At 40.8% G+C, this 11,233-nt stretch overlaps 1 protein-coding gene across 1 annotated transcript; it reads right to left on the bottom strand.

Annotated features, from left to right (window-relative positions):
• Positions 1 to 1,142: 1,142 nt before the first annotated feature.
• On the bottom strand, positions 1,143 to 9,022 carry pcare2 (photoreceptor cilium actin regulator 2). The gene is made up of 2 exons (XM_026194358.1): positions 5,972 to 9,022; positions 1,143 to 1,536 (listed from the first exon to the last, which is right to left on the bottom strand). The coding sequence occupies exons 1-2, from the start codon at positions 8,664 to 8,666 to the stop codon at positions 1,532 to 1,534; spliced, it is 2,700 nt and encodes an 899-aa protein (XP_026050143.1). The 5' UTR covers positions 8,667 to 9,022; the 3' UTR covers positions 1,143 to 1,531.
• Between the last annotated feature and the right edge of the window lie 2,211 nt (positions 9,023 to 11,233).

The raw sequence follows: 11,233 nt of genomic DNA, 5'->3' as shown, positions 1-11,233 counted from the left end.
ACAGACAGAGACTGGTTGGAAAACTGGATTTATTTTCTAAAAGACAGAATGCAGCAGAAAAATCAGTGACACACAGCAACAACAGGCCTCTCCTCATCCCAGTGTGGAGTCCATGCAGCTCTGGCTGAGAACCCCCATACATGCAAAAGGTTTACTAGCGGTGTCTCACTGATCAGTGCCCCACCTGTTCCTGCAGTTTTTAGTTCATAGCAGACTTGAGCCTTGGAGGTTTCTGCCTTATTCCTGAACATCCTAACTAATTTCCTCTCATCTAACAGTTGGGGTATTCTTCCATACCTTGGCAACACGGTAACACATCAGAATAACTTGTACTTATGTGCAGTTGTTTGAACAGAAGATCTTGGAATCTTCAGTTGTTTCGGAATGGCTCCAGCAACCAAGCTTCCGAACTTGTGCCAATCTACTCTTCACATTGTTGAGAGGGATTTTTGCAGTAGAGTGGACAATAAAGCAGGGGCAAAGAGTAATGTAATACACATAGCAAGGGCCTCAGGTCAGACCCAAACCCAGGCTGCTGGGTCACTTGGTCAGCCCATGAGCCAAATTAGCAACTGACAAATCAAATTCCTAGATCTTCGTTGAGTTCCTTGGACTTTGCTGTTAATCTGAGTATTGGTTAGTCCAACTAATGTGGTCAGTTAAATCCTTTTAATGCTAACAAGAGCATCAGCTAATTTTAGACAATCATGATCACTAACTAGAAGTTATTAGGCGTTGAGCTTGTCATGTATGCATACATATATTTATGTATGTATCCATGCTATATGTATGATTTCGACCCTGTGTGGATTACAGAAGATCCAAAATAATTCCATTCATTCCAACCTGAAAAAAGAACAGTTTAAAGATATAATTTAAAGCCCCAAATTTCCATGACATTTATGCCCGTCATGGGTGAATGTAAACATCTGCCCACAACTGTATGTGTAGCTTGGTGTACACAGGCAAGTCATCTTGACATATTGCTCTTTATTTGCAAATCAGGATATCAGTCCTTTTCGACTTTCCCTTAAGATTTCTTTTTGAAAGATGAATTTGGTTTTGATTCTCCTATTTTATTTAGATATAGAAAACATCATTAAATCACCCAAACACAACATTGAATCCATTTATTTAAAAAAACAACAACAAATGAGTACATTTAATGATCATGTAAATTACATTATTTTGATATTGAACCCCAAAACAACTCCCTGATTGTGAGGGATTTAAAAGTATAGTTGTTTTAACAAAACACATATAATACATGTATCTTTAAAACTATTTGAGGTTTATCACTCAGGGTTCAGTATAAAGTAGAAAAATGCTTTAATCCTTAATTACATGTATTACTGCAGTCTTTTAAAAAAAAAAAAAGTCTAACTGGAAAAGAGAAAAAAAAAAACCCCAGTCCCTGCTAATATACAACTTCTTTCATTATTCTCTTCCCGACTCATATTTTACTTTAGAAACCCTGGCCATTCACAGCTGGACTTTAGGGTGTCATCATCTCCTGTCATCGGAAGGCTTCCTAGCCTGCAAGAGAACAAGAAATAATGGGGGATAAATTTAGTGCATGAGTAGATCATGTTGGGTTTGCTTGCTGGGGAGTTTACATAACTGGAGTAGGGCAGGAGGGTTAATCCAATGTGGATTAAGCTAGGTGTCTTTCCTAGAGGCAGGTTGGTACCATATATCTGAGCACAGGAGCTGTAGGTATGAATTAGACTTAAACTGTTTGAAAAAGATTATACTGCATGTGTCCAGAGTGACTAAATCCTCCATGTTAATCTATTCAGAAGTAAAACTCTACAAGCACAGTTCTGGATAAAGAAGGCTAAGACAAAGCAAATGCTGTAATGTATTTAAGTACATTTACTCAGTTTACGTTATCAAAAATTACAATTTAAATGAAGTTGTTTGATGTAATCCCTTTTTCTAGTTCTCAACTACATCTTGGGGTAGTACTCCTAGTTAGTTGCATGTGTGAATTATTACTATGGAAATCACTTGTTAACCAATAAATGATATATTCTTGATATATTCTGTTATATTCTTATAGATATATATATCTATATAAAAATGCTTAATGAGCACTACAGGAATGCTAAAAGTTAGATTATGTGCACGATGACAATATTTTAAATATCATTTGGCTGGTGCTCCTTAACAAAACTACTATCTTGTCAGATATCAAATTCTGATGATTTTTCAAAGATGAATCAGTCATTTTCCCTGAAATTAATTAGACTAGTGGGGCATTAATTAGACTGTATCAGGATAAAAATGTAACTTTTCAGTTCCTTGAAGTTGTATTAATTTAGGGGGGGGGGTTCATAGACTTAGAAGACTTGATTCTTTTTGATATATCCTGCAGTTAATTTGTCATGCGAGGGGGACTACAAGATGGGGACTAAAACTATTGTTCCAGCTTTTAAGTGATAATACACTCCACATCTCTCATAAACAATAAAAAATTTGTTAAGGCCTCAGTCACATGGGCCTATACTGGATGGAGATGCCCTAGCATCCACTGGTTGTGAGGGCGAAAATGTTTCTTCCCCTACTGGTTGGCAAGTGGTTGCTGGCTGTTGCTGGTGAGATAGCTTACAAAATTGCTAGCAGATTTGGGCAATTCCCCACTGTTTATATTGAAGATAAAATTTGTCTGCAAACACTCACCGTTTACTCTTGAAATGAAGGACTTTGTTTCTTTACGACTTCAACCAACACCTCTCTGCTCTTGCTTTTGACGAAGGCGGTTGCATTTTTCTCCTCTCATCCTCTCCCTTAGCTTCCCTGCTTAGCCTCTTGTGTCCTTGTCTAGTCTCGTGTTTTTTGTATTACTTTTCCCTGGAACATTCTCTCACAGTCTGTTATCTAAAACCTAAAAGAGGAATTATGGATTGGATCAACTGGTCCCTAAATGCAATTGACACCCCTTTCTCAATGAGAAGTTTGGGCTTGGGTGAGCCTGAGTGCTGAAGATATCGACCTATTCGGAACCATGGTAACAGGGTTCTGGCTGATCGGAGCTGGCTTGGCCCTGACTTATCGAAGAATTAAGGAAGCAGAACCGGCTGTTCAAACCCCCACAAGGCTGCCCGCTGGGATTGAAACGATGGGAAGAGGCGTGAGTTTCTCAAAATGGGCTCATTGAGCGCAGCACGGACAAGATCTTGGAAAGGCTTACGGCTGCCGTGAATACTCAGAATAAGATCTCTGAGTGCAAACTGGATTACATCTTGGAAGGGCTCGCTCGGAATAACATCTCTGAGCGCAAATTGGATTACATCTTGGGGAAGCTCACTGTGGTCGTGAGTTCTCAGAATCGGCTCTTTGAGCACAAGAATGACAACATCACAGAGCGCAAGTTTGATAACATCATGGAGAAGCTCACGGCTCTCCAACGGGAGATTGAGAGACCAGTGTTGGACTGTTAGAACAGCTTTGAAATTCATCTGAGCTGTTAGCACTAAAGTTAAAAGTTAAAAGCACCATCACTTCATGCGGATACCTTTTCAGCGCCAGCTGCGGTCGCAAGGCTGGAGCCGAACAAAAACACCCTGATAACGACTGTGTTTAGTCTGTTCCAATGTCTCAGCTGAACTCTGGACACGCACGCACGCACACACATACATATACACATGCACACACTCATCCCCCCTCCCTTTCCAAACGCCTTCGATGCTTGTTCCCCTCTGGGAATTCACTGCAGGGCAACCTGCACGTGGCGAATAAAGCCTTGATTGATTGATTGATTGATTGATTGATTGATTGATTGAAAAGGCGTAATTTTTACTTTGAAGGTTCTCTACTTCTGCTTTGTGTAGCACTTTTCAAAGTTTTATTAGGTCTTTGCAAGTAGTTTGTGTCATGGTCTCCGTGCCTGCCCGGTCGGCCCCACAAGGCTACAATTGCTGTTTCTGTTCTCTCCCTCTCTGCCTGGGCGGAGCTCACTGTGGGCTCCTGCCCTTGGCCCACACACACACCTGACAACACTCACCCATCATCACCGGGAGCACTATTTGAGGCTGGAACACAGATCCTCTCATCGCTGGATGATTGTACCCCTAACGTTAGTGTTCTCACAGCTCTTGTGCTTCATATTCGTGATTTGTGATTAGTTGGTGACCTGCCTTCTCGTCTGCCTCAGATCTCCCCCCCCCCCCCCCCCCCCCGGGACCTGCGACCTCCCTGCTGCGGGAACGTGTGTGAGTGTGAGCGAAGAAGACGTGAGCGAGTTACCCTGTGATTCCCCCGGAGTTTTGGATCCCTTCACTGTACATATATTGCACTGGCACTGTAAATAAACTACACCTTGGAGATACCTTACCGCTCTGCGTTTGAATCCCTGTACCAGATCGTGACAGTTTGTGTGTTTGCAGACAAGTTTATGTCTTCTATGCAAGCTATAGGTAACCCCAGCAACCTGCTAGAAATCAAAACACTCGCATGTAGGTTTTCAGTGCAGTACTGCATACCTCTTTGCAACCAGTTTTAATCGCCAGTGACTGCCAGTAACCTGGCAGCAACCATTCACCAACCAGCTGTGGAATATACACTTTTCCTTAGTGGCCACATGGTTGCTCACTGTTCTCTAGGCAAATGTGTGACTGGTGCCTAAATAAGAGTGCATAGCAAAGTGTTCATAGCAGTATTATTTTCAACTAAGAAACTCATAGAGTAACCAGTTGCACCACCAACTGTGTAGACAATTGGTGCATAATTGCTAAGAATGTGGGGAATTTGCCTGCTTTCACTATTGCTTCTCTTTCAACATGCAGTGGCTTTGCAGTTCACCTTTCATGGCAACCGAGTATGGTACTGCTGGAGTATGCTGGTTTCCAGAAATTGTGAGACATCAAGACTCAAGAGTATGACACAAAGACAGAAAAATCAGTTGCATATCAGATCTGGAAATTCAGATTGCCAGATATGCTGATATCATTCAGAGAAAAGTAAGACAGCTGTTTGAGTCAAAAACCATCTGGGTAGATTCAAAGCAAACAGTCACCAAATGTCAAACTAATCTGTTTGTTTTCAATATATGCTATTGAAAAAGTCAAGGGAAGACTTTTAACAACAAATGTTAACTTTATTTTTGATTTGATTTTGAACCCAGGTCTCAAAGGGGTGATGATTTTGGTTTCAATTAACCGCTGTAACATTATTTTGTTCTCAGCAAATTACAGTGTATGTCAGTCAAGATTTTCAGTTTGAATGTTTCATCCATTAGGCTATGATGTGTAATTTAAGTGTTGAGTAGTTTACATTTTTTAATATGATCACAAAATTGACTCAGAAGTGACATAAAGATTTGGTGAGCTACTTTTAAACAATTTGAAATGCACATTTTTAAAAATATGTAATCACATATTTCATCTTGTTGGATTGTAGTGTTATTTTATGCCATGTTATACCCCGAATTGAAGATTGTGAATTATTATGTAGTTTAGTTTGCATTATTCTCCTGAATTAGAAGAAGCTGATAACTATTGCATTAGTTAAACTGATTTGCATTACATTAAACTGCTGGCTTGTTGTGAATGAAGGATATTGCTTTATGATGCATTATACTGCTGAGTTATAAGAAATACTGTTCACAGAGAGTTATTGTCTTATTTGTCTGATTAGAAGAGAACAGAATATGCTGGAGTTTTCTGCCCCATCGCAGCAAGAGCAGATAAGCAGGGAGCCAAGGTCGTAGCTTAGGCGCTGTGTGAGAGAAAGCATGTAAATGTTTAGGCTTTTTATGATAAGGTGGAGGCACCAGAGGCTATAAGAGTTTGAGCAATGCTCCACCATTTTGAGATCTGAGGCTGTCTGCATACAGTGTCCATCTCCCACGCGTGTGTTCATTAAAATCATCGTTTGACTCAACCCGACCGGACCAGTGTTATTATTGTGGTTTTTTTCTCTTGTTTCCATCCCCAATTTTGAACTCGTAACAATCTTTTGTAATATTTACCTGTATTTTGTGGCAATAGGTTACTCCTTTTCTCCTGCATAGAGGCCAAACTGGCATCCTTTAGAAACTCTGAATGAAGAGTCCCACTAGGCCTATGGTCTGATTGGGTGCGACGAGTAGAGGTGTCTGTTGCTCTGGTCAGTAGTCTTCCTCGGGAGACCTCTCCCCCTTGTCTGGGAAGCGCAGACCTTTCAGGGGGCAAACAGGTCTTCAAGTTTTGAAACTCATTTTGACAGAAAACAGAGCGTGCGTCGCGAAAGGATACAGATGGAATGATTTCTTCTGTTTTGTTATCTATACAGCGTGTCACTGTTCTGGGAGAACTAGGACGAGATGAGTGCCTAGATGTAGACTGAGGTCTAATTACAGGGGGACTTGGAAATCTTTTGCATGTACTAGGACAAGATGGTGGAAGGCGGACTCTAGATACAGGTGGTGCTATCACAGTCAGACTGCAAGGGGATAATTCACCCTCATAAAATTCATTGCTGTTATATTTCCGATCTATTGTGAGTTGAAGAGGAGAAGTTGCCCTGATGCCTGGTTCAACAAGATTTCTCTTATCAGAAGATTCTGCTGCATCACGCAGGTGAATAATCTTACATGCCTTTTGGTAGAGATTATTCTTAATTTCCAGGTTCAGATCTGTTTCTGATTGCAGCTGATCTGCATCCTGAGTGCCCGTAACACCATCCTGTGTAACAGGATGGGCAGGAGAGATAGCAATCGACCTTGGCCTCATACATGCTCGGTTTGGTAACACTTCTACATTGTGGATAGATGCCTTCAGGCGATGGAAGATTCCAATCTTGGGGTTTATCACTTGAGAACTAAAAGGTTTCTGCAAACCCACTTCAGTTCCTGCTAGGACCTGAGTACTCTGAAAGGAATTGTCCATCAGAACTTCTGGGGGGGGCGGTGGTAGGTTGTCCATATCCAGCTCGTCCTTGCTATCAGGCCAGCTGTTGTTGTTGTTGCCACTGTTGACTGAACTTTCCTTGTCATTTACTGCGTCAGATAACTGAAGTAAGCCACTTTTCCTGGGCATCCTGTTATGAGGTGGAATATTAGTGAGACTCTGCTCAGGTCTCCCATCAGCTACTTTGCTAAAGGTATGAATTAACCTTCTGACAGAGTGGCGTTTTGGTGGTTGGTTTGCTAAGATTGTTACAGAACAATTTGTCTTATTTGGTCTCACAACGCCTTTGTGTGAACCTGACAATCCATTTAATGAATGCCGTCTTACTTCAGCTCTATCCAGCTTGCAATGAGGTCTTGGTAATTCCTTGTTTCCTTGTATTTCAGCCATCATTTTTATTCTATCATCCAAGACCCACTGGCTGTTTTGTAATTCTGTCATTCCACACGTAGTTAATGAAAGGTGTTCAGGCTTTGCAATAACAGGATCAATCAGCGGTTGTTTGACTGTTGCCTGCTGATCTCGATTGTAATTTGTGAACATATAATGAATGGCCTGACTGGGATCAGGTGGGGAAGAGTTTGACCTCTTCCTTCCTCGTGTATCACTTTCCTCCTCTTCATTCTCTTTATCATCGTCATCATAATCATCCTCATCCTCATCCTCATCTTCATTATGGTCTCCAAGGTTGGTCGAATTACTGGGGAGACTATCAAATGTACTCCGAATGTTGACTCCAGACCCCCAACTTTCAGATCCAGCACTTCCACGATGCCGGCGATGCCTTTCAGAACCCGTCAGACTCTCATTTTCTCCTCCGATACCACTATCCTCACTATGCAGTGTTGAATCTTCTGAGTTGAACTTCCTCATGGCTGCCCTTTCTACTTGTGCGATCACTTGAAAAAGCCTCTTCTCTGCCGTCTGCTTCGTCTGCAGCTTCTTATTTAGCAGTTTATAGACAGAAGAAAAATATTCCACTGCCTCCTCAAGTGTAGTGTCACCTAGTGCCTGGACTGATCCTCCCACTAACTTCATCTTTTCAGTTGACTGTTGGAGTAGTTGCTGTAAAAGATCTGGAGGTGGATCGGTTTGACATGTTGTATTCATTCTAGGGTTAGCTGAGCAAATCATCCCAGAAGGTAAGGTCATGTATTCACCATGCTCCTTCAACATCAGCTCCCCCTCATCAGCCATATCCTCTAGTGCTTGGTTGATCTCCTCAAAGCGCAATACTAAAGCAGACATCATGGGCTGGAGGGACAGCTGTGTCTGGGCAGCCTGATCTAGTAGACCCAAAAGAGTTTCATATTTGGAAATGTTTGGGTTCAGAAAGTTATAGGCTGCCTGGTGAGCTCTCAGCATGTGAGGTGGGAAGTCCACCTTTGTCTGTACATGACAGAACTTCCTGTGATTCTCAAAAGACCTTTTCTTGCCTTTACTTCTTTTTTGCTTTGCTGTCTTTTTAATTCCTTTGGTTTGTTCCACATCGGTGATTATTTCTTGGGGCATCGTGTTTACTTCTGTTTCATCAGTGTCCTGCAGATTTGGTACAGTCTTTGCATCAGAGACCAATGGAAATAATTCAGTCTCTTCGCTATGAAATCCTTCATTCGGAAGTGGAAGTTCATTTTCGGTCACTTCGGTTTTCAAACATGTATTCTCAACTTCTACAGGTCTACAATTATTAACATCCTGTGGTACTTCACCCAGAGAAGCTTTTGGAGATCCTTCTGGCTTTGAAAATAACTTTCCTTTAGATGGAGAACAGCCCATTGTTGCATTCAAAGTGATTTAAGGATTCAAGGAAAAACAAGTCAGGCCAGGAAATAAAATTGTAAATCCAGGAGTCTGGCGGTCTTGAAGGCAAAGTTATCTGGAGTCCTTCAGCTTCGACTTTTGTTGTCTGTCCAGTATGTGCTAGATAACTTCTAGTTCCTCAGTCATTTCAGGCATTCTCTCCAAATTTATGCTCAAACAGTGCAGCAAAGATACCTATAACCTGTTGATGAGGTGGCTACTAACGTGGTATGCATAAGACCGTTTGGGAATACGGATTGGTTCTGCCCTCTCTCTCCCTTAGCCAGCTTGCACAGATGGCTGTGTTAAGTGCATCAATAAAAACACACAGGCCTGTTCACACGTACACACTCGGGCATTTCCATTTAAGACTTTAAGCTCATCAGATTAACCAGAGACAAACTTGTCAGGTGGTGTTTTTAGCCGCACCCACTGGCAAGGTTTGCATGCAAAAGCTCTGTTTACCTGAGACCTTCAATGTCAGGCCACAGGACATTTTAGCAATAGTTGTAGGAAAAAAATTAGATTTAAATGGTTTGCAATACAATGACTTACAAAAATCTATGAAACCACATTCTCTGAGTTCATCGTATCTTGAAAAGGTTATATTTATGTATCTTCAAGTATCCTTGTATAGGTTTTTAGGTTGTTTACTGATATTTTGCAGTGTAAGTTCACTTAATACTCAAATGTTTGGTACACAAAAAAGTTTAGCTTTACCCTTCTAAAGCAATCACAATGAATATATAGTAACAGTCAAACTGTTCATCTTTTTTTAATTATTCCAAGCTGGCAACACATGTGCCAAGTGTAAATACATTTAGGACATAAAGAACATGTCAATCCCTTTGTGAAACAACTCTGTGGGACTACGACATTAAAAGACTAGGTTTTGGAAAGCATATTTAGAAGAGTGAGGAGTGGCATTATGTATATCTCCATGTAAACTAGATCCTTGTCCCATCTTGAGTTGGATGGCAAGCTTTTTTGTGTGAGGCTCAGGACCGTTATAGTACATTACAATCACCCATCTTCCCTTCTATTATAAGCATAAGGTGTGTGTTGTGCTAGCTAAGTAGACTAGGCTATTTGTAAGAGTTGGATTGCAAGTGTAATCTTCTTGCTCCCTCCATCTAGAAGCTTCAGGAGGTCACTAGTCCCATCTTGAACATCACCTGTACTTTCAGTTTGGAACAATTTTTTAACAGGAGATTTTGATTGGATGTTTAAACAACCGTCTTTCAAAATCTTTGTGTTTTCTTTTAAAAGGTTTTCAGTCTCTGAGTAATGCTGCATAGAAAATAATTAAAAATATAAAAGGGGAAGGGGGCTATTCATGTAGCTTCAAATCACAAATGAAAACCAAGTTAACAAAGCAAAGATTTCACAATGTATATTACTAGATCTGATTGAATTAGTTTGAATCTTTTTGGGGGTTTACAATCAATCCATTTATGACTTTTATGTAATGTGCGGGCCTTTTTTGCATAGTTGGTTGATATTCTTTCTCTATTAAATTAAATTATGATAAATATTAAGAAATTGTTCATTTTTTTGTATGTGAGCAAATTTATAAATTCATCAGGGGACCAAAGAATTATTTCTCCCACTGTATATTGTATGTAAACTTTATAACTAAAGCAAAACCATTACAGTAGTGAGAGCAGACAATAGTTGCCTCTTGATCAAGCATCAAGGATCATTATTATTGTGATTATTATTCCTCTCTAATCTCTCATGCATACTTTTTAAATATATAGTTCATTAAGAACTGGATTCCCAGACAGGGGTAAGACCAGAAGCACAGAATATCATAAAACCTGAGCCCAGCTCTAATCCCTGACTCACATCCAGGTGTACCACACTAACACGAACCAGGCAAGCTGCTGGTCATTAGAGCAGATGGAGCTTAAGCTGCTGGAGGTAAGTTGTTTGCCATCTCTTTGGTTTATTAAAGACGTCAGAGCCAGTACATAAAACTCCATCTCAATTCCCTCCATTTAAGCTCAGGTCCTCTACCGCGGACAGCAAAACACCGAACCAGCTTGTCAGGAGTGCTCGCTCTGTGGTGGGTTTTTTCTCGGAGGATGTTGGCCAAATACACATACGTCTTAGGGAATCCCTCTCACACTCTGCATGACACATTAAGAGTATTCGGCAGTTCTGTTGGCTAGATTCACAGTAAATATCCCGATTAGCTTCAGTGCATCTATAATAAATATGTACTAGTTCCAGTGCTTCACTTAAACTGTATGGTACTCATGCAGACCCAGGGTCAGTGTAAAATACAATCCTACCTGTGTGAACAAAGTCTGGCTCCTTTAATCCTGCTCGTTTAATGCAGGTTGATGCAGGTTTATTGATCCTCTTTCCTGCTGTCACACCTGTCACGTCTGAGACTCAGCTATAAACGTAAAGTAACCTTTACATCATGCAAAGACTCTGTAATACTGTAAATGATCAGTAACTTAGGTTAACAATAAACATTAAACCGTACCTCTCTGTCTGTGTGTGCTGCACATTTATAATCAGGATTGCAGTCA

This window comes from Astatotilapia calliptera, chromosome 15 (assembly GCF_900246225.1).
Source record: "Astatotilapia calliptera chromosome 15, fAstCal1.2, whole genome shotgun sequence".
NCBI lineage: Eukaryota > Metazoa > Chordata > Actinopteri > Cichliformes > Cichlidae > Astatotilapia > Astatotilapia calliptera.
Note: the sequence above shows the minus strand (reverse complement) of the source record. Positions and strands in the feature narration are given on the sequence as shown.

What these genes read in the sequence shown, in the direction of transcription:
- pcare2 (XM_026194358.1), bottom strand. Translation starts at nt 8,666, where the DNA reads ATGGGCTGTTCTCCATCTAAAGGAAAGTTATTTTCAAAGCCAGAAGGA.